Consider the following 19662-nt stretch of genomic DNA (forward strand, 5'->3'; position numbering starts at 1 on the left):
TTGATCTGCCTGTTCTGTTCCCCACTCTGTCTCTGGTGAAGACTCTCACCACCCCTGAGTCTCTGGCCTGTACCCCAGTTCTGTATGCACAAATAAATCTTTAAAAAAAAAAATTAGGTCAGAAAAAGCCTGTATTATTAGACATACTCTAAAATGTCTAACAAGGCAGTGTTTTTTAAGTACTGTTTCCAAAAAAAATAAGCATTACAAATTAGGTTTTAGATGGTTTTCAGCATTCTGTCAGTTTCAGTGAAACTCCCTCAGGTGTTTTGCTCGAACATTTAAATTTAAAAAAAAAATGCATTAATTAACTTAAATGTGCCATGATTTGCCTACTAATCTTAGTCTCAACAATATTTTCTTGAAAAAAAATCTTACTTAAAAAATAAACTAAAAGAAAATGTACCTTAAAATAGACCAGAATTATCAATCATCACAATTTTGATACTATTTAGGACAGTTGAGTAAATTTGCAAAACTAGTGAAGACAAAGTTCATTTTAGCCACATGTAGCTATATGAAAGAATAGAGAGGCAGAGAAGCAACAGTGCTTCTCAGAATCTGGAGGAGAGTGGAATCAGCTAAGGATGCACATTTTCACAGGATCAAATTCCCTCACACAACAGAGGCAAACGCCAGTGGACACTTGCTTTTTATCCCTAGAGGTTGAGAAGGTGACATGACAATTCTGGAACACAAGCTATATCATGTATATGCCTATTTGAGATGTTTTCTTGATGAAATACCACTGTCAAAAAGCACAAACTTTGCTAGCAGGAAATACTATTAGATAATAAAGTAATAGCAATAACAATACAAAGATTTTAAATGAGTGTTGCACGATGTTTTTGATAGGAACAAAGCAAAGACAATGGAGATATACATAAAAAATACCAGAGTTAAAATTTAATACAGATGATGGATTGTTCTTTGAAGAAAGAAGAGGAGTTGGGGGAGGGGAGGTGAAAAAGGAAGATGAGGAGTAAGAATGTCAGAGTATATCTAAAGGAAGTGCACGTCTTTCAGCATCTGATGCTTTTGAGAACAATTCAATTTAGATAGGAACTGACTTACGCTCCTCTCCTCAACCTCCTCCTCCTTTCTTTTTCTCTGGCTTTCCTAGTTTCTTCATCTTCTGGTTCAGGCTCAGGGTCATCCTCATGGATAACATCTCTTTTCCGTTTCCTCTTTGGTCTCAAACTCTCTCTTCGAGGTAGTTTATCTTCTTCACCTAAACATGGTAGTTTGTGAATGTATCCACTATAAGAAAGTATTCTCTTCTGCAACCACATTAATTAGTTTTTAATTAGTGTTGTCATACATCTGAGACCACTGTCTAGCAAGTCCCCACATTATAATAAGATGCACCTTGCTATATATATTTCATAGCATGCCACATAAGAAAATTTATCTGGATTTCATTTATTTTGTGATTCATTTATTTCTTAGTGCAGAAGACAGGAATAACAAGGAAGTGCTACAAACTAGAAGAATTTTGAATAAACTGATGTAGTCCTTGGGATCACTCCTAATTTAAATTATCCTCATTCAAACATCTATTTTTATTCTAAATATTTTTTCTTTCTTAAATGAAAATAATAAGAAATATATTTCTTAATCATTCTATCTTTATGAATAGATAACTTGTATATAAAAGTTTAATGCAAACTGATAAAAATTGATATTTTGTTCATCAAATAATAATGCCTAGTATTGCCAAAACTTTTTATGAAGCTTCCAGGGAAAAGAATAGGAAGAAGTCAGTTCCTTCCTTCAGAGGAATTTCATAAAACACAACCCTACTTCACTTTCATTTTGTTGCTCTTCAACTTCTCATAATTACAATCAACTATTATTTTAAAAAATCAAACAATACAGTTATCATTGTTCCCTCAATAGATGCTACTGTAGGAAAATGTGAACTTCAGTGGAAAGCTATTGACACAATTATTGACATCATATTCTACAGTATATATGATTCTGAATCTATGAAAGGTCTTTTGTGCCTCCATAAGTTATAGATAATTGGATAGCAATGCAAAATAATTCTTGTCTGTAGACATGCAAATGAACACTGTCTATTAGAGACATAATTAAAACAATAATCCCCAAACACAGTATTGCCTCCATTTTCACAAACATTTGAATATTACCAATCTATATATAGATTTGCTGTTGTAATTTTCCTTTGAACTATATATCACTAGGGTCTCAATTAATATGTCCATTTTTCATGTGTGTATGAATTTATATTTTAATTATTAGCATTGCTTGCTTTATACAATTTGTAATTTATACCTAGTATGTAAATTTTATTTACTAATACTAAATTTTGGTTAGCAGAAAGAATCAGGAAATAACTTTTTATCTAGGCATTCTAAAAACTGTATTATGATAACATTGGTTTATAGCACTATGTAATTCAGAGGTACAGGATTACCCCTTTTCAGATGTATGTTACCACACCACACCTACCTCCAAAGCAACCACAGTTCTCCATCCAGTCCACTGGGCCCCTCCACACTTAGGACTCCACCTTCCTCTCCCACCACTGGTAGCCTCAATTTCACAATCATATTCTAGAGTTTGTATTGGTTTAGTTTTGACTGATCCTTTGTTTTGTTTCTCTATATTCTACCTTTCTCCTTTTTACTTATTTCTTATAGCATTATTCCCTCCATTTACATCTATATTGTCACAAATAACAATAGTTCATCTTTTTTACTGCCAGGTAGTATTCTATTGTGATACATCTTTTTAATCCACTCATCAGTCCTTGGGCACTTAGTTATTTTTATAACTTGGTTGTAAATAATATGATAATAAACTTAAGAATGCATGTATTGCTTCAAATTAGTATTTTTGAATTCTACAAGCAGATAAGTAGGATTAGAAATGCTGAATCATATGAATGTAGTTTTAATATTTTGGGAAACTTCTATACTGTTAACCATAGGGCTACTTGGTCATGAGTAACTTGTACATTGAGTGGTATGTGGGTAAGCCAATTGAATAGAATTTTGACTGGAGATTCTATTTTTTTACCTCATTTTTTTATGTGAAACCATCAAAACCACTTGCTCCCTTGCCTATCTGTGGCAGCACAACCCCAAAAGTAAGAGGATAAGCCTCCTGAATTATAGGTTTTTCAGAGAAAACATATTCTAAAGGCCCTTCCCACTTACTTGAACTTTCTTCGGTATCTTCTTTTTCCTCCACTTGGATTTGAACTGTTTAAGAAAGGAAAATAGAGCAAATTTTTAAATGATGGCACAATTGTTAACAATGGACTTTTACTATTATTTTATCATAAAATTATTTGTGCAGTTAATAAAAATATTTCTCAACAAAATTTTCAAAATGAACAGTTTATTAATGATATATGATGACCACATTTTAAGCAAATATTTTAAGTAATGTTGCAGAGACTTCTGCTTCATGCAAATCAGTTACAAGTTGATTCAAAATAGTTTTGACCAAAATAAATGTGGTAATGTGATAAATCAACTTGGGGCTTGTTGACTAATTAATTTGATTATAAATTGAACTGTCAACAAAGTTATATCCACAGGCACAATTTGATTAGCATAACCAAATTTACTTTGAAAAAGAGAATATTTCATTTTAATCAGCTATTCAGTGTCAAAGTTTTTCACTACAATTTTTAAGACAGATTTTTCAATTTCAGTTATTTCTAAAGCCATTATATGGATACAGCCTAAGTTGTCCAATATATGAATTAGTAATGTGGAGGGAGATGATTTTACAGTTTTTCCCAAGACAAATGACATTTCTTCTGTTTCTCTACCTTACCCCATACTCAGCACCTTGTCAATAATTTTACTCCATTTTTATAATGGTCTTATAAAATTTTAATGGTACATTAACATGGGAAAATCAATTAATTGCCTATTTTCCTCCCATGTCAATTATCATCCTATATAGCAAGCAGAAATAGAGCTCTGCAATTTGTTATGGTTAAAAATTAGAGTAAACTATGTCTTTGAAACCATATAATCGTAACTTGTTTATGAAATACCAATTTTATTTTTATTTAAGGTACATGGGCATGTGTTCAAAAAAGCAAAGCTGATAAACAATGTTGCTTTGAGCAGAACAAACAAACTTTGGTTTTGTTTCTGCTCTCTGACTGTCAAGGGTTATTATCAAAACTTGACAGGCATATTGAAAAGGCAACAAATGTTAAGAGTTCAAATTCCATTCACAAAGAAGATTATTGTAAAAGCAGTTTTTGCCTTTAAACAGCATCTACATAAAAATTTTTAGAATATGCAAAAATGTTATCATGCAACGTCAGCCATGGAATGTGGAAATAAGTATTCTTTTGTTCAGAGTGGACAAATGCCTTCTGTTGCTGCCTGTAACTAGAGCTGCACAGGACAAAGATCTTTATGTCACCACTGAGAGTTTGCAATAGTGAAGGCAGACACTTCTAAAAGATATTTTACATTCCACAATAGGTCATGGTCTTTTATGTGCAATTAGTGCCACCACCAAGTTTCTTTAGTCAAAGAATTCCCTAGGAAGGCATTTTAATGATGCAAGATTAGCTTAGAAGGAGGGTCTAATCAGGGTGCATAATAGCCATGGACAAATAGCAAAAGCTAACACAACCCATTTTTGCAACATGCAAAACCAAAACAAATTAAAAATATTCACACAAAATATGATACTGATTTATAATAATCAATGCATTAAACTTGATTAAATAAAATTGAATGAAATAAGTAAACTTATTAAATGAACAAAACAAGCATGTTTAAAAGGATTATATATTTAAAAAAAAAAAGTACCAGGATAAAATATTCTAGCCAAGTTGATAATCAACAAACCATTTTACTCTGGTAAGCAGGGGAGAAGAAAAAGCAAGAATGGAGTCATGAATCATCTTTTCTGATATAGGAAAGTTACAAATGGCCAAGTAAGGCCTAAAATATCAGTAAGGGGAGACACCTTTGTAGCTGCAAGTAAAGAGCTGGAAAAGAGCTCTGGTTTCTAAGTGATGTAATGGAGAGTATTGCTGAAATAGCCCCTGCTTTCCACTGAGCTGACTTTCCAACCTTGATGCTGTCTGCACATGACCATCCCCACATTCTCATTAGCCTTCTTTACTCAATAGCATTTCTTTGAGAGTTTAGTCAGGAACCATGAACAGTCATTGCTATAATAATTGTGATAAGAATTGTTTGTTCAGGCTCTCCCTGGTGGCGTAGTGGGTTTAAGCACAGCATTAAGAAGCTAAAGCCACTTCCTCATGAGTTCTATTTCTGCCTGCCCCGGAGGTGACCACATGGTGTGACAGACCTCTCCTGACCCACCTGCTGCTCCCCTCAGCAGTGTACTTCGTCAATCTGCCTATTCTGCTCCCCACTCTGTCTCTGGTGAAGCCTCTCACCACCCCTAGGCCTCTGGCCTATACCCCAGTTCTGTATGCACAAATAAATAAATCTTTAAAAAAAAAAAAAAGAATTGTTTGTTCACAATTCAAACCATCAAGAGAGGCATCATCAGCATAAGAACTAAACAGCAACCCTATATGACAAGGAGATTTAAGGTTCCATCAATAGACTCTGACAAACCTTGATTTTAACAGGACATTATTTGGTTTGAAAATCTTCTAGAACCAAGCTAAGAATCCTCCTCAGAACAAAATCCTGTGCAAAAGAACAGCACAGAATACTTAAATTGGGCTACAGATTGTCTTTACATTCTTAAGACAATTTGGGGGATGGCTGGGTGCCATTTTTCAGTAACCCCTAGTAGTTTATTCCCAATCATATGACCCAACTCCCTTTCTACACCGTGGCTGGTTTCCAAAGTCTATCGTTTATGTACTTTAAAAATAACCTCTTTCCTGGGGAGTGATAGCAAGATAGTGAGAGGGGTGGAGGAGGTCTTGTCAAAATGTTGGAGGCAGTGAACAAACTGCATTGAAGCATCCTTATTTAATAGAAAAATATGCAATAGGAGCAGATGAACTCCTAGGCAACCCAGATCCTCATTTCATGCAAATAGACCCAGTAATTAAAAACAGTAAAAGAAAACAACAGCAAAATGTCACATTTCAGCTGCATTAGAATTGGAATCATTCAGAAAAGTGGATGCTGTTTCAGGCTACGTTCTTTTAATCTATAATACTGAAAGTAGTTTATGGTTCTACGGCATCAGTGTGGTTAAATGACGGTGAATTGAATAGTATTGCTGGCCCACACTTAGCTTATAAAAAAAGGCCATAATACTGAAAATTCAGTTATTTAATCAGCATTTATTGTGAGTATATTTATAAGCATTTGTAGATTATAAAAGAAAATTTCACTGTCTTTAACAAGTGTCATTAGATGCAACAGAATGGCTTTATAACAATTAGGTCAAAGATTGTACATGTATATCTTATCCAGCTTACTTGGACTATTGCATAAATTTAGAGCCTTTTCTATGTGTTTTTTTTTTTTCAGGATTCCTTTAACATGTCAGAAAATGTCAATACCAACACTTTTATATCAATGGGGAACCTATCACCACAGTCTAAACATCACAGTCTAATATCCTCAGAGGATATTAATCTATGCCAAAATGAGCACATTTTCAAATTTTAGCTGAAAAATATGTGTCATAGGTTTGCATGTGAGTTGGGATGTAAATAAGGTAGAAACATTTTTCAGGAAAACACCCAGTTTTTCACTTGGGCAATTGAGAATACAGAATTTCTAGCTAAAGGGAGGATAAGGATATAGGTAGAATAAAATAAGTGGAAAGGTTTGAACATCAGTAGTTTCACTGGACAAGTGGAATTTAAAATGTCTATTACACATCCAAGTAAGACTTGAGATAGTCAGCTATTAGAGTCCAGGGTTCAGAAAAGTCTTAAGCTAGAAACATAATTTGGAAACTATTAATTCAGTATAGCAACTTAAAAGCCAAGAGATAAAATCACTGATAGTTATACTAGCAGGAATGATCCAATATGATTCTATAAGAAATACAAGCTGATGCCATAATTTAAGAGGTGAACCCCCTAAAATATTACTTCAATGCACAGCTTAAATTTGAATTATTTTATTTCATTATGGTTTTTGCTTTTGTTACTGTACTGTTTCTCTGACTGAGGCTTTGTTAAGAAACTGGGCAACTTACTGATAAATCCCTTGCTTATAAATTTGTGTCCAATGTGCAACAGTTTGAAAGGATGGGAGTAAAGATCAAAGGGAAAGGGAGAAGAGATCAAAAAGTTAAAGTGGAAAGAAAAAGGAGAGAAGAAGAATGGAACAACAAATAGGAGTGACCCAAACAGACAGGGATAGGGAGACAAAGCCAAATGGGTAGGAGGCCCAGGCTGGGCTTCAGATCCAGCTCTTCCCTAGGGACCTAACAGATGAGCAGGGCTGATGGGGGCTTCAGTTCTTAGAGGATCCCCTGCTCTTACTCCCGGCTGTCCTTCACCGGTGGGCTGAGTCCTCTGCCAGGTCTCAGCAGAGGTCTATTTAGGTTGAAATAACAAAGAAAGGGAGGTAAGCAAAAATGGAATGAAAATTATAAGTAACAAAAAGGGAGACATATAAGCATGAAGTGAAATACAAAACAAAAGTTTCATTATGTGTTTACTACATACAATTATAAAATTACAAACTATAAATTCACATATTTAATATGCCAAAAATACTTCAAACTCATAAAAACTAGACAAGCTTTAAATATTTCTTCCATTAACACTTTTTTAAACAATAACTTGAAGATATGGAATCACTGTACTTTAAGTAGTGAACTAGAAAATGTTAATGAAACATTTTGTATTCCTCAGTAAAATCTACTTTACTTTATAAGCAAAACCATGAAATCTCTCACCTTAAAGGAATTGGACAGAAAAGCCATAAAAAATAAGTTACAATTTTTTTTAAAAAAGATTTATTTGTGCATACAGACCTGGAGTACAGGCCAGAGGCACAGGGGCAGTGAGAGGCTTCACTAGAGACAGATTGGGGAGCAGAACAGGCAGATCAATTAAGTACACTGCTGAGGGAGCAGTGGGTGGGTCAGGAGAGGTCTGCAGTGCCATGTGATCACCTCTGGGGCAGGCGGGGATCAAACTCAGAAGTGGCTTTAGCTTCTTAGTGCTGTGCTTTAACCAGCTGTGCCACCAGGGAGGGCCCAATAAGTTATAATTTTAAAAACTCCTTTAAACAAAGTATCTTTATGACAATCAATGTGAATGCTCTGCAAATTCTAGATCTGATGTCACACAATATTCATTCAAATTTCTTCAGTTTTGTTATAGCATTGATGATGATGATGATGATATATGTGAAGATACAGCAAACATTTCATAAATATGTATCAAGTTATATAGAATGACACATAGATATGTATGTGATAGTAGCTATGCCATCACTTATCTTTAAGACATTGTTAAAATAGAAGAAATCACAAAGAAATGGAAAGATATTCCCTGCTTATGGTTTGGAACAACTAACATTGTTAAAATGTCCATCTTACTAAAAGCAACCTACAGATTCAAAACTACCCTTATCAAAGTTTCAGTGATGCTTTTCAAATAAATAGAACAGATACTTTCAAATTCATGTGCAACCATAAAAGCCCCTGAATAGCCAAAGCAACCCTTACAAAAAAAAAAGAGAAAGAATGGTGGAATCACACTTCCAGACTTCAGTCCATACTACAAAGCTATCATAATCAAAATAGCACCCACACACGTATGAACAGTTAATTTGATGAAAGAGTCAATGATACGCACTTGAGTAAGGAGTGCCTTTTCAATAAGGAGTGCTGGAAAAGCTGGACAGCTATGTGCAAAAGAATAAAACTAGACCAATACCATACACTATACACAATAATATACCCAAAGGAGTAAAATACTTCAATGTAAACCCTAAAACCACAAAATACACAGAAGAAAACATAAGTGAAAATTCTACAACATACGCTTCAGTGACATCTTTGCAAATTTATCCCCAACAGCAAGAAAAGCAAAAGTGAGTAGATGCAATTGAGGCCACATAAACTGAAAAACTTCTAAACAGTAAAAAAAACACCACTAAAACAAAAAGATGCCCTCTTAAATTGAAGAAAATACTTGCATACTATACATCCAATGGGGCTTACATCCTGGATCTACAAAGAACTCATATAAAATTAACATAAAGAAAAGTAATAACCCATTCACAAAGAAGTCATGCAGATGCTCAATGGGAAAATGGAAAAATGTTTATCATCACTTATCCTGATAGAAATGCAAATAAAACCATGAGATACTACTTCACTTCACATTCATCAGAATGCCCATGTCAAAAAGACCAGAAACAAGTGTTAGAAATGGTGGAGAAAAGGAAAGTTCTTACACTGTTGGTGGGAATGTAGAGTGCTCCAGCTCCTAAGAAAAAGTCTAAAATTTCTCAAAATATTAAAAATGAATCTACATAGAACCCAGCAAATGTGCTTCTAGCTGTCTCCCTGGAGAATGCATTCCTATGTTCACTATATTATTATTTATAATAATTAAGCAATGGAAACAACCTAGTGTCAGAAACAAGTGAGTGGATAAGGAAGAGCTGATGTACATGCACAATGGAATACTACACAGCTATCAAGAAAGATGGAGCTGTTTGGATTATGCTAAGCAAAATTATTCAGAGTGATGAAAACAAATAACAGATGGTGTCACTAACATGTGGAATATAGAGAAAGAAAAGAAGCAGTCAGATAAGGCCAAACCAATAGCAAATCCTAAAAATTAAACTATATAACTGAGGCTACCAAAAGGGTAGAGGTAAAAAGAGAGATAAAAAACAAAGTAGGGAAGGAACACAATGGACTATAGTGGTAGATGATGGGTGCTTTATTGGTGGGTTTGGTATAACAACACCTGAAGGTGTAGATTCTATGCCTGTAAAATACAAATGGTGTTGTAAACCATTGAAAAAGAATTTCCTAACAGTCAAGCATGTGAATATTAGAATAAATCACCAAACCATTATGAGTTATTGTTCCCCCTGTAGACAGTGGTACAGTGTTCTGCTTTCATTTATTCACAATAACACTATTGTTGGTAGGTGTGATTTAGGAAACAGAAGCCACTGTCTGTGAAGTTGAATAAAAAGGAAGGGATGTGATCTTATTCCTTTAAAATAGTATCTACGTAGGACATTAAAACTGATTCAGTTAAACCCAGCAGTTCCTTTCAGAAAATGACAATAAGATGTTCATGACATTTGTTTATAATAATCTCAAGCCCTTCTGATAATGGATTTAAGCATGGTATTATGCAAGTCATTGGAGAAAGAGAAGAATTGTTCAGTTCTTGTATCAATAAAATTCACTAATTAAGCAAAAGCTGGAATATTCAAGATTCTAAAGACCCACAGGAGTGGGGAAAAATGAGATTATTGTATTTAAGTATCATTAAGGTATCTGGGAAAAGGTTTAATCTGACAGACTTAGGCTGATGTTCCCTCTTACTACTAACCAGTAGTTCTTCCTTAAGACTGCTGAGGAGACCATAGAGAATGTAACACTGAAAAACAACCTACTAAAAATTTGTATAATTTAAAAAAAAGCGCTGGTTATGTTTTCAAAATTATATCTTAGGTATACTAAATAGTTCATTTAAATCACTGTGGAATACTAATTTTGTTTTTGCTAACTCACCCACCCAAAAGAGGAAGGTAGGCAAAATATACAACTAGTATAAGGCTGTCATTAACAGTAGAGGAAAAAATAGCTGCTGATACTGCTTTATTAAAAACACGCTATAAAATATTTTTATTGCCAAATGGAACATTATGAAGTCTGAGAAAAAACATATTTGAGGTCTCAAAGAAAAGATGGTTAACCTTGAGGGGTGGAGAAAATGACCCACTCAAAATAAAGATCTAACATCCTTTTACAATGAAAATAAATATTTTCTATGTTCATAAGAAGAAGGGTAAGGGAACACACATCAATTTATTTTGCAACCTTATTAACCTTTTCCTTGTTTTTACTGTACATAAAGCTAAAATTAAACACAGGCAAGTCAAGTGGGTAGTTGGCATATTTCCCAATCCTACCACCACTGAGGTAGAAAATCAAATATGAAATGTTGAAGTATAATTGTTCAAATGGAGAATTATATACTGGAGTATTTGTGAGAAACTGCAATTAGGTATTTCCTGACACTACTGGTCTAGGAAAGAACAAAGTTATTCCATGTGGTTTGAGGGCTGGCTTTCTTTTTTAACTGTACATATTCAGTAAATAAATAGCTATTTACAAAGGCAGTTAGAACTCTGTGGTTACAAAAAAAGTTGTGAGTCTTTCTTTTTCTTAGCATTTAGATTATTTTGAGGGAGGGGACATTTAGTTAACCATGCAATCATAATGTGTGTGTGTGCTCTCACATTGCAATTACCATCATAAAGGGCAACCATTGTAAATAAATGTGTTGAAAAAAAAAATACATTCTCTTGTATGAGTTTCTGTGGGTAAAATCTTTTATAGAAATTGAATACCAAAATAACAACCAGATGAAAATGCTGTGTTATAAATCCTTATTGTCTATGCTTATATCCTTGAACTGCTTTGAACAAAAAAGAATCTTCCTGTTCCCCAGCATTTCTACAATATTCCAAGTCATGAAGAATGGTTATCAGGATTAATGGATAAATAAATGAAAAAAAACATAAACCCCAAAGAATTATAAAAACATAGAAAGCACACAATTGTTTTTAAAAGTAATATTTTTTAAAACAAAGTAATGAATTTATATATGTTACTCATGGTATATTCCTCCAATCATTTTGGCTATAGTTATTAAATATTTTATGTGGATTATAATCATACTTTCTCACACTCTGCAGATTATCAGTCAAAACTGGTCAAATCATAGCTCTTATAAGAATCAATTTATCAAATCAAATACTCTGAAAAACACAATATAGTTTATCAGAGTGCAGCTGAGAACATATAAATGACATATATAATTGTTTTGAAAACTAAAAGTATCTAAGACCATTCTTTGTGTCAAATATTCTCCAGGTAGGGCCTCCCTGGTGGCCTAGGGATTAAGTCTCAGCACTTTCACTGTTGTGGCCTGAGTTCTATCTCTGGTCAGAAGGCTGACCCACATAAGGCACAGCAGACCTCTCTTGCCTCATTCGCTGCTTGCCTTGACCCTTAGCAATGTTATTTCAGTAAATCTGCTTATTTTGCTCTGGGCTCTGTCTTTAGTGAATCCTCTCACCCTTCCCACCTCTCCTGACCCCAGCACCTCTGGCCTACATACCATTCTATAAAATAAATATATTTTTAAAATAGTCTCCAAGTAATCTCATTTCACTTTATGATTGTGGCATGTAACACACTGGTAATTAATAACACACTATTTTTCTAGTGAGAAATCTTAAGTTCAAAAATCATTAACTGACTAGCTAAAGTTTCCATAATAAGGAAGTAACCTTACCAGAATTCAAACCCAAGTGTGCAAGATTATCATGCCAAAACTCATGTTCTTAAACAATATGATTTATTATCCCTCCTAAGATGCAACATGTCTTCAACATGCAAATAGACAAAAGCTAATTCAGGATATATATCCAAAATTTATCTGGGCTTAATGAGCCTGAAAATGTGGGAGTTTAACTCCCTCATTCTATCAAATCTGGATACGAACAGGTCAAGAGACTTGCCAAGTATCAAACAACCAATAAATGTCATAACCAAGATTAAAATCCTGATCTTCTATTTCCAGTCTGTTTTCACACCAATCTACCTCACTTGAATGCATTGCAGAGCTTACCCAAAGGGTGCAAAACTCTCTGCTATAAAATCATTCATGTATGCAAACAACTCACTTCACAGTAGATCTGAAATAGAACACTTATCTAGATCCAAATTCAGCTTCTCACCACCAACTTCACTCACTACATAGGCAAAAGACCCACAAAAACTAACTGTGTGGAAGCCACAAGTTCACCTCACTTCATTCGCTAACCTAAGCTCCATCATCTCGCATGGTTCACACCATCCTGTTCAGAGCTTTAACACAGCAGGTGCTCAATGGATGCTTTCTTTGTTATTTTGTTGTTGTTGTTAAATTCTTTAATAACTTCATATCAGGTTTAACTTGGAGAGCTACATTTCCCAAAATCTTTACAATGACCTTAAATACTGAATATATTAATTTCTGCCATGTGTATATGTTTGTTTGTTTGTTTGTTTTCCAGTTGATGACTTTAGTCAGAATGAATGTTAATAGAAAGAAACCAGGTAAATTCAAATACCACGATGTCTCTGGAGCAAATTGTACTGCAAAAAGTGGCAACCCTACCTTTGGAATTAGTTGTGGACAGAGTGGGAAACAAGAATAGGGTATTAACAACTGATTTCCATATCTGAGCCATATTCTAGGAATCTCCATCTCTACTGTGACTCAGTATCAATGCATATTTATGTATTGAGCATCGACTATGTGCAAGGCCCAATAACAGAAAGGATATGAGAATGTGACAATTACGTTTATGAGTAAACCTTACTCTGCCCAAATACTTGGTTGAACAGCATTCTATATCTGTCTATGAGAGCATATCTGAATAAGATTAATACTTGAGTAAACAGACTGAGTAAATATTGCTCTTCCCTATGTGAGTAGGTCTCATCCAATCTTTTGGAGGCCTTGCTAAAATAAAACACCAAGCAACAGATAATTTGCTGATGGTTTTCGAAGTGGGACATATGTTCTGCTTTTGAACTAAGACAGGAACTATATGATCAACTCTCATGAGTCTGAGATTTTTGAAATACAACCTCCATAATCACAGGAGCCAATCCATAGAGCAAAATTCTTTATAGAAGCCAGATAAATAGATATGTAGGTAAGTAATTTGATCACTAGATAGACAGACAGAAAGTTGACTAGATACAAACAATGTTTCTCCCACTATCTGAAATATTCTTATTTGGTATGATTTAATGGGCTAGTTTTTGTAACTGAACACAATCATCTGTAATTTATATAGAAAATTATTTTATTAATCCCAAATTCAAAATTAACTATAAAAATCATACCAATTGTAGCTTTCCTACTTTTTAGTTATTGGAGGGACCTATAACCTCTTAATTTGCTTCTCTGGAGGACTTTAATTGGTACCGAATCTCTACTTTTAAAATTACTATGAAAAAGTAGCACAAATAGTAGAAGCAGTGACATAATATATCATTTGATAAGTTCCTTCAGAGAAATACTGGCAAAAGTTCTGTCAGAATTCATAAAAATGAAAGATTAAGTTCATTAGAGGTTTTTAAGATATGTGCTTTTTGATGTTTTCTCCAGTATTTCTGGAAATGGGCAAAGAGCAGTCAATGTAAATGTTTCATTATCTGATTTTCTTTTGATTGATTTTAATTCCTTCAAGATCATGGTCATGAAAAAAAAAAATCTATACCCATGACTAGCCTAGTACTAAGAAGTATAAATTAAAAAGAAGGACTTTTGTTCATCTGGGTCCCGAAAACTATTGCATTCATACCATAGAACTATGAAGAACAACAGAGCTTTTAAGTTGGCAGCTGGCTCTAGAAGAAGCCTGAATTTTTGAGTCAGACATATTCACATTTGAGTCTTGGCTCCACCACAGTGTTATACCATCTTACAACTTTGGATAATTTATTTAAATTCTTTATGCTTTAGTGAAAGAAAGGAATAATACTGATCATAAAAGGTTGCTGTGAGAACTACATGTAATAATAAATGCATGCAATGTACATATTATAGTACCTGGCACATAGCAAAGGTTATGATAATCCACAAAACTGTTCACATGCTTTAACACATGCCCACACAAAAAAACTATTGACACCTTTTAGCTAGGAAGATACATCTACTCTGACCTTTGCTTTAATACAAAGGATTCTGTAAGTTGGAAAATTGCCATAATATTCAGCCTGACATTATATTAAAGGCCATTTCAACAAAAGATGAAGAGGTGGAATAAAATATCACCCTACACACTATCTCTTTATACTCTTAGCTCCTCCTTGCCATAAATGCTTGTGATGCTAAACAATGTTGAAAGTGGTGCTGCCTGAGTTAGTGGTCAATTTAAACACCTAATGCTTGCTTCTTAGCAACTAGAGAAACAATTGTGGCCCAGGTTTATTTGACACTAAACAAAAGGCTGCCAGCCATAGCAAATTATCATCTTTCAATGCCAACGAGATGATAAAACCTGTTTCAGAATAAGAATAGAAGTCAGTGGATTCCAATAAGAGAGAGTTGATGCACTCTCTTTTCTTGACAATCCTCTGGCATCCAGAGGACAAGTTATGACCATACGGCAGTAAGAGAAAAGGTGTGGGGTGGGGAACACTTAGTAGAGGCTGACAGCCTGCCAAGGCCACTAAAATTCAGGATCTGTCTTTACTAACATTTCAGTCTCCTGATTATATGTGATTTTTTGTTTGTTTTTGTTTCAGTTAAGGGTAATCCATTTATCTTGATGAAATGTCAGAGATTGGGACTATAATTCTAACATTTGTATTCTACAGGGAAGGGCAATGGTCAAACCTAGCTCTCTTGTAAAAAGACAACATATAAGTGCAGGTGCTCACTATATTTTCACCTTCTCACTATCTCTTCCTTCCCCTTTTGCAGGTTGGAATGGATTTTAGGGTGAGCCACATCCAAATTTAAGAAAATAGGCCGACTTCACTAGACCTAGTTTTCTGATCCAATAGGCTATTTTTCAGTAGGACTCAGTAGTCACTAAGCCTCTCTAACGTAATCAAGTAGTCTACAAGAAACTGATCCAGAGGTCATACCTGGTTATAACAGACTTTCAACTCTGGTTCTTCAAAGTGATCTTATCACTAAGATGTTCACCAGAAATGTTCATGTCTTCATCCTGTCTCACATGTCATGAAATTGCACTCTGAAAATATGGGTGCATATGCATAAATTTGTGGATGAATGGTACATGAACTGATCAGGCCATTTATGCCTCTAACCTCTGTGACTATTACCTGGAGCCTTGATAATGTTAACACAGAGGCACTTGGGAGCATGGGCGTGGGGCACACATGCCTGAACACTTGTAGTATGGGTGTGAGCATGCATTAAGTATGCACCCCTCAGTGTAGAGGCTGGGCTGAAAGTGACAGCCAGGGGGAGATGAGCCATGTGACTACAGAAGAGATGAGGCCATGAGATGAACACAAGTGAAAGAACCAGAGAATCCTGAGAAAAGAAAGCACATGGATTTGCAGGGGAAGGAAGGTGGCTGGGAGGCTTCATTGCCTCCAGAACAGCCTGACTTGCCAGCCTGTGGGCTTGCCACTAGAGTGGGCATATGCATGTGCTTTCATATGTGTGAAAGAGAAAATTTTAAAAAGAAAATTATGGAAAGATTCCAGATTCTGAATTTTCCTTCATAACCTCTGCATTCTTCTCAAGCATCTAATTACAGTCAGTACCAATCAACAAATTGTGTCCACTGTTCAGCAAATCTATTTGCTCACCTTAAAGTACAGTTACCTATCACCTGATGGCCAGAAATGAGATCAGCTTAGTTTTTATTCATCAGTTCAGCCTAACAATATTGAATTGCATGGTCGAATTCCATCAGTTTTCTTTTCCATTTTGTGATGCCCAATTCTCTGTCTCCAAACTTCCTTGCCTGTCACCCAAATCCTAAGATTTCTAGCAGGGAGAGGCTGAGGTAGAATTCCTCAAACTTTCCTGTGCATGAGAATCACCTACTGGACTTATGTAAAACAAATTTCTGAGCTTCACCCACAGATTCTGATTCCATAGGTCTGAGGAAGCTCCAATAATTGACTTTTCCAAAAAATTCCAAGTGATTCTAAATTTGCCAGTTTTCAAACCACTCTGGGATAACCACTACTTTGCGGCATCCTGAGCACATGGTAGATGGTTAAGCCACCTTCTTTAGAAAACATAATTTTGATGATTTAGAATTTGTCTTTCCATTACTGTCTATCTTTATGCTAGTCTTATATTGTCTCATCTTATGTAATTTCATGATAAGACGTGTGGGCAAGAATGTCTTTCAACTTTGTTCATTTTCAAAAATGTTTAGCCTCCTTTAGGTCCTTTGAATTTAAATATAAATTTAAGGATGAGTTTGTCAACTCATGAAAAACTATTAAATCTACTGTTTAGAACTATATTGAAACTCTAAATCAATTTTGGGATATTTTAACAATATTGAATTATCCAATCCATGGATGAGATATGTCCACTCACTTGGATTCTTTTTAATGTCGTTCAGCAATGTCTTATAGTTTTCAGTGTTTTGGTTTTCTATTGCTGTGTTCAGATTTGTTCCTAAGTGCTTCATTCTTTGTTGTTGTGTTTTTTTTTTCTGATATTGCAAATAATATTTTTAAATTTTTAATTCAGGTTAGGTTTTTTAATGCATTTGTGTATGGTTTTGTTTTAGAGGCATATCTTTGTCCAATTTTGGTATTAGAGTAATGTTTGTCTCACAGAAAGTTGGGAAATATTCTGTACTCTTCAATTTTCGAGGAAAGTTTGTGCCAGATTCAAACTACTTTTTTATTGAATGGTTGGTATAGAGTTCCCCAGGGAAACAATCAGAGCAAGAAATGGCCTTTTTTAAATGTAGATTCAATTTCTCAAGTACATGAGGTTATCTATCAATCCTTCTTCTGAGAAAGCTTTGGTAATCTGTGATACATGTAACTTACACAATTTATCTAAGTCAATATATCAGTATGAGTTATAATATTATTGCCTTATTATTCACTTAGTATCCATAAAAACTATAATAATGACACTGTTCTCAAATTTGTACTATATTATCAGGCAGATAGATGTTCAATTAAACTATTTATTTCTCTTGACAAATTTTTGATCTAGTCTGGCCAGTGGTTATCTATTTTGTTGGTCCTCTTAACAAACAAGTTGTTGTCATTCTCCCTTTTTCTATTTTCTATTAATTCATCTCTGCTCTTTATTGTCTACTTCAGTCTGCTTGTTTTGTGTTTTATTTATTCTTTCTGAGTTTCTTAAAGCAGAAACTTAGATCACTGAATTGAAAACTTTTTAAAATATATGTGTATAATACTACGTAACGTTATATACTTTTCCTCTACATACTGCTTTAAATGCATCATAAGATTTTTCAACTATTATACATTTTAATTAAGTTGAACACACTTTTTATCTCTTGATTTTTTTTTCCTGTATATGCCCATGGGTCATTTAGAAATATGACCTTTGGTTTGAAGTACTTGGGCAGTTTTCAGATATCTTTTACTACTGATTTTTAACTTAATTTCATTTCATTAGAGAACATGCTTTTTATAATTTAAATTATTTTAAATTTATTGTTTTATAATACTGTATATCTTGCTTAATGGTGCACTTGAAGAGAATGTATATTCTGCTGTTCTTAGTGGAGATATGTTCACAATGGTTAATATTACTATACAAATCTTCTATAAGGCAATTATTTTACTTTACCACTTATTGTGATATCAAATATATGATAAGATATTGCCCATTTTATCAAATATTGTGAAAATGGTGCTGAAAACTCTTATGGTTGTTTTGTTCTTTCCTTGCATCTCAATTAACTATTTGGTATAAGTATCTGTTATTAGATATATGCATGCTTAAATTTGGTATTTACCCTAGGTAGATTTGTCTCTATCATTATGAAATGATATTGCTAATTTCTAGCAATAGTCTTTGCTCTGAAATCAAAGTATCCAATATAATAGTGTCTTGAAAACTACTGTTTCCTAGATTTTGCCAAGATTTTGTTATAATACATGTAATTTACATGTAATTTACACAATTAATCTAAGTCAATATATCAGTATGAGTTATTAATATTATTATTAATATTATTGCCTTATTATTCACTTTGTATCCATAAAAACTCCAATACAGCACTTGTACACCATCTTGACCAAATGAGAAAACTCTTCACAGTAAATAATTGAAAAGTCTCTAACTTCAGTTTTTTCAGTCACATAGGAAAAAAATATGAGTGAAAAGTCCTACATGTCTTCTATCCTTATCTTTTTTATATATCCAATCACCTCCAGTTCTACATAGAATCATCAGTCTTGAGGGAATAGTCATACCAATGAATTATGCATACATTAGATACAAATAATGTTCATAAATATTTAAATGACATATAGAAATAGTTGATACACATATATCATAAAATATTATTAAAATTCTACATTATGGAATATAAAATATTTAAAATACCTTATGCAAAAAAGAGATGATGTGACAAAATGTTAGTGATCATATATGAATGATGAGGTCATAAGAAATTACTTTCTTCTTTTCAGGCATTTTCTGTATTTCCCAAAATACTAGAGTAGGTACACTGTTTCTGTAAAAAGGCAAAGTTGTATTTTGTTTTCATTTTTAAGAATGAGACTTAGAGAGAGAAAAAGTGAGGGAAATTTTTGAGGAAAAAAACACACAAAAAACAGAGATTATTGCTTCTTAAGTGGAGGTATTTCAGAATGGTTAATATTACCATAGAAATTATAGTTTCTAAGATCTCATACAAACCTTAATTATATGACCATTGCTGTTTTTTAAAAAAGAGTGGATATAACACAACATCAAAAAAAAAAAAAAAA

The 19662-nt window shown here is 33.8% G+C and overlaps 1 protein-coding gene across 1 annotated transcript in view; it reads right to left on the reverse strand.

The window, feature by feature from the left end:
* TMC1 (transmembrane channel-like 1) overlaps positions 1-19662 on the reverse strand; it is a 132352-nt gene that overhangs the window by 88264 nt on the left and 24426 nt on the right. Inside the window, exons 2-3 of the mRNA XM_004677992.1 lie at positions 3186-3230; positions 1075-1231 (exon numbers count right to left, since the gene is read on the reverse strand). Coding sequence (XP_004678049.1) covers positions 1075-1231; positions 3186-3230 — 202 coding nt within the window. The remainder of the gene's footprint in view (positions 1-1074; positions 1232-3185; positions 3231-19662) is intronic.

This window comes from Condylura cristata, unplaced genomic scaffold (genome assembly GCF_000260355.1).
Source record: "Condylura cristata isolate star-nosed mole 26May11 unplaced genomic scaffold, ConCri1.0 scaffold00006, whole genome shotgun sequence".
Lineage (NCBI taxonomy): Eukaryota > Metazoa > Chordata > Mammalia > Eulipotyphla > Talpidae > Condylura > Condylura cristata.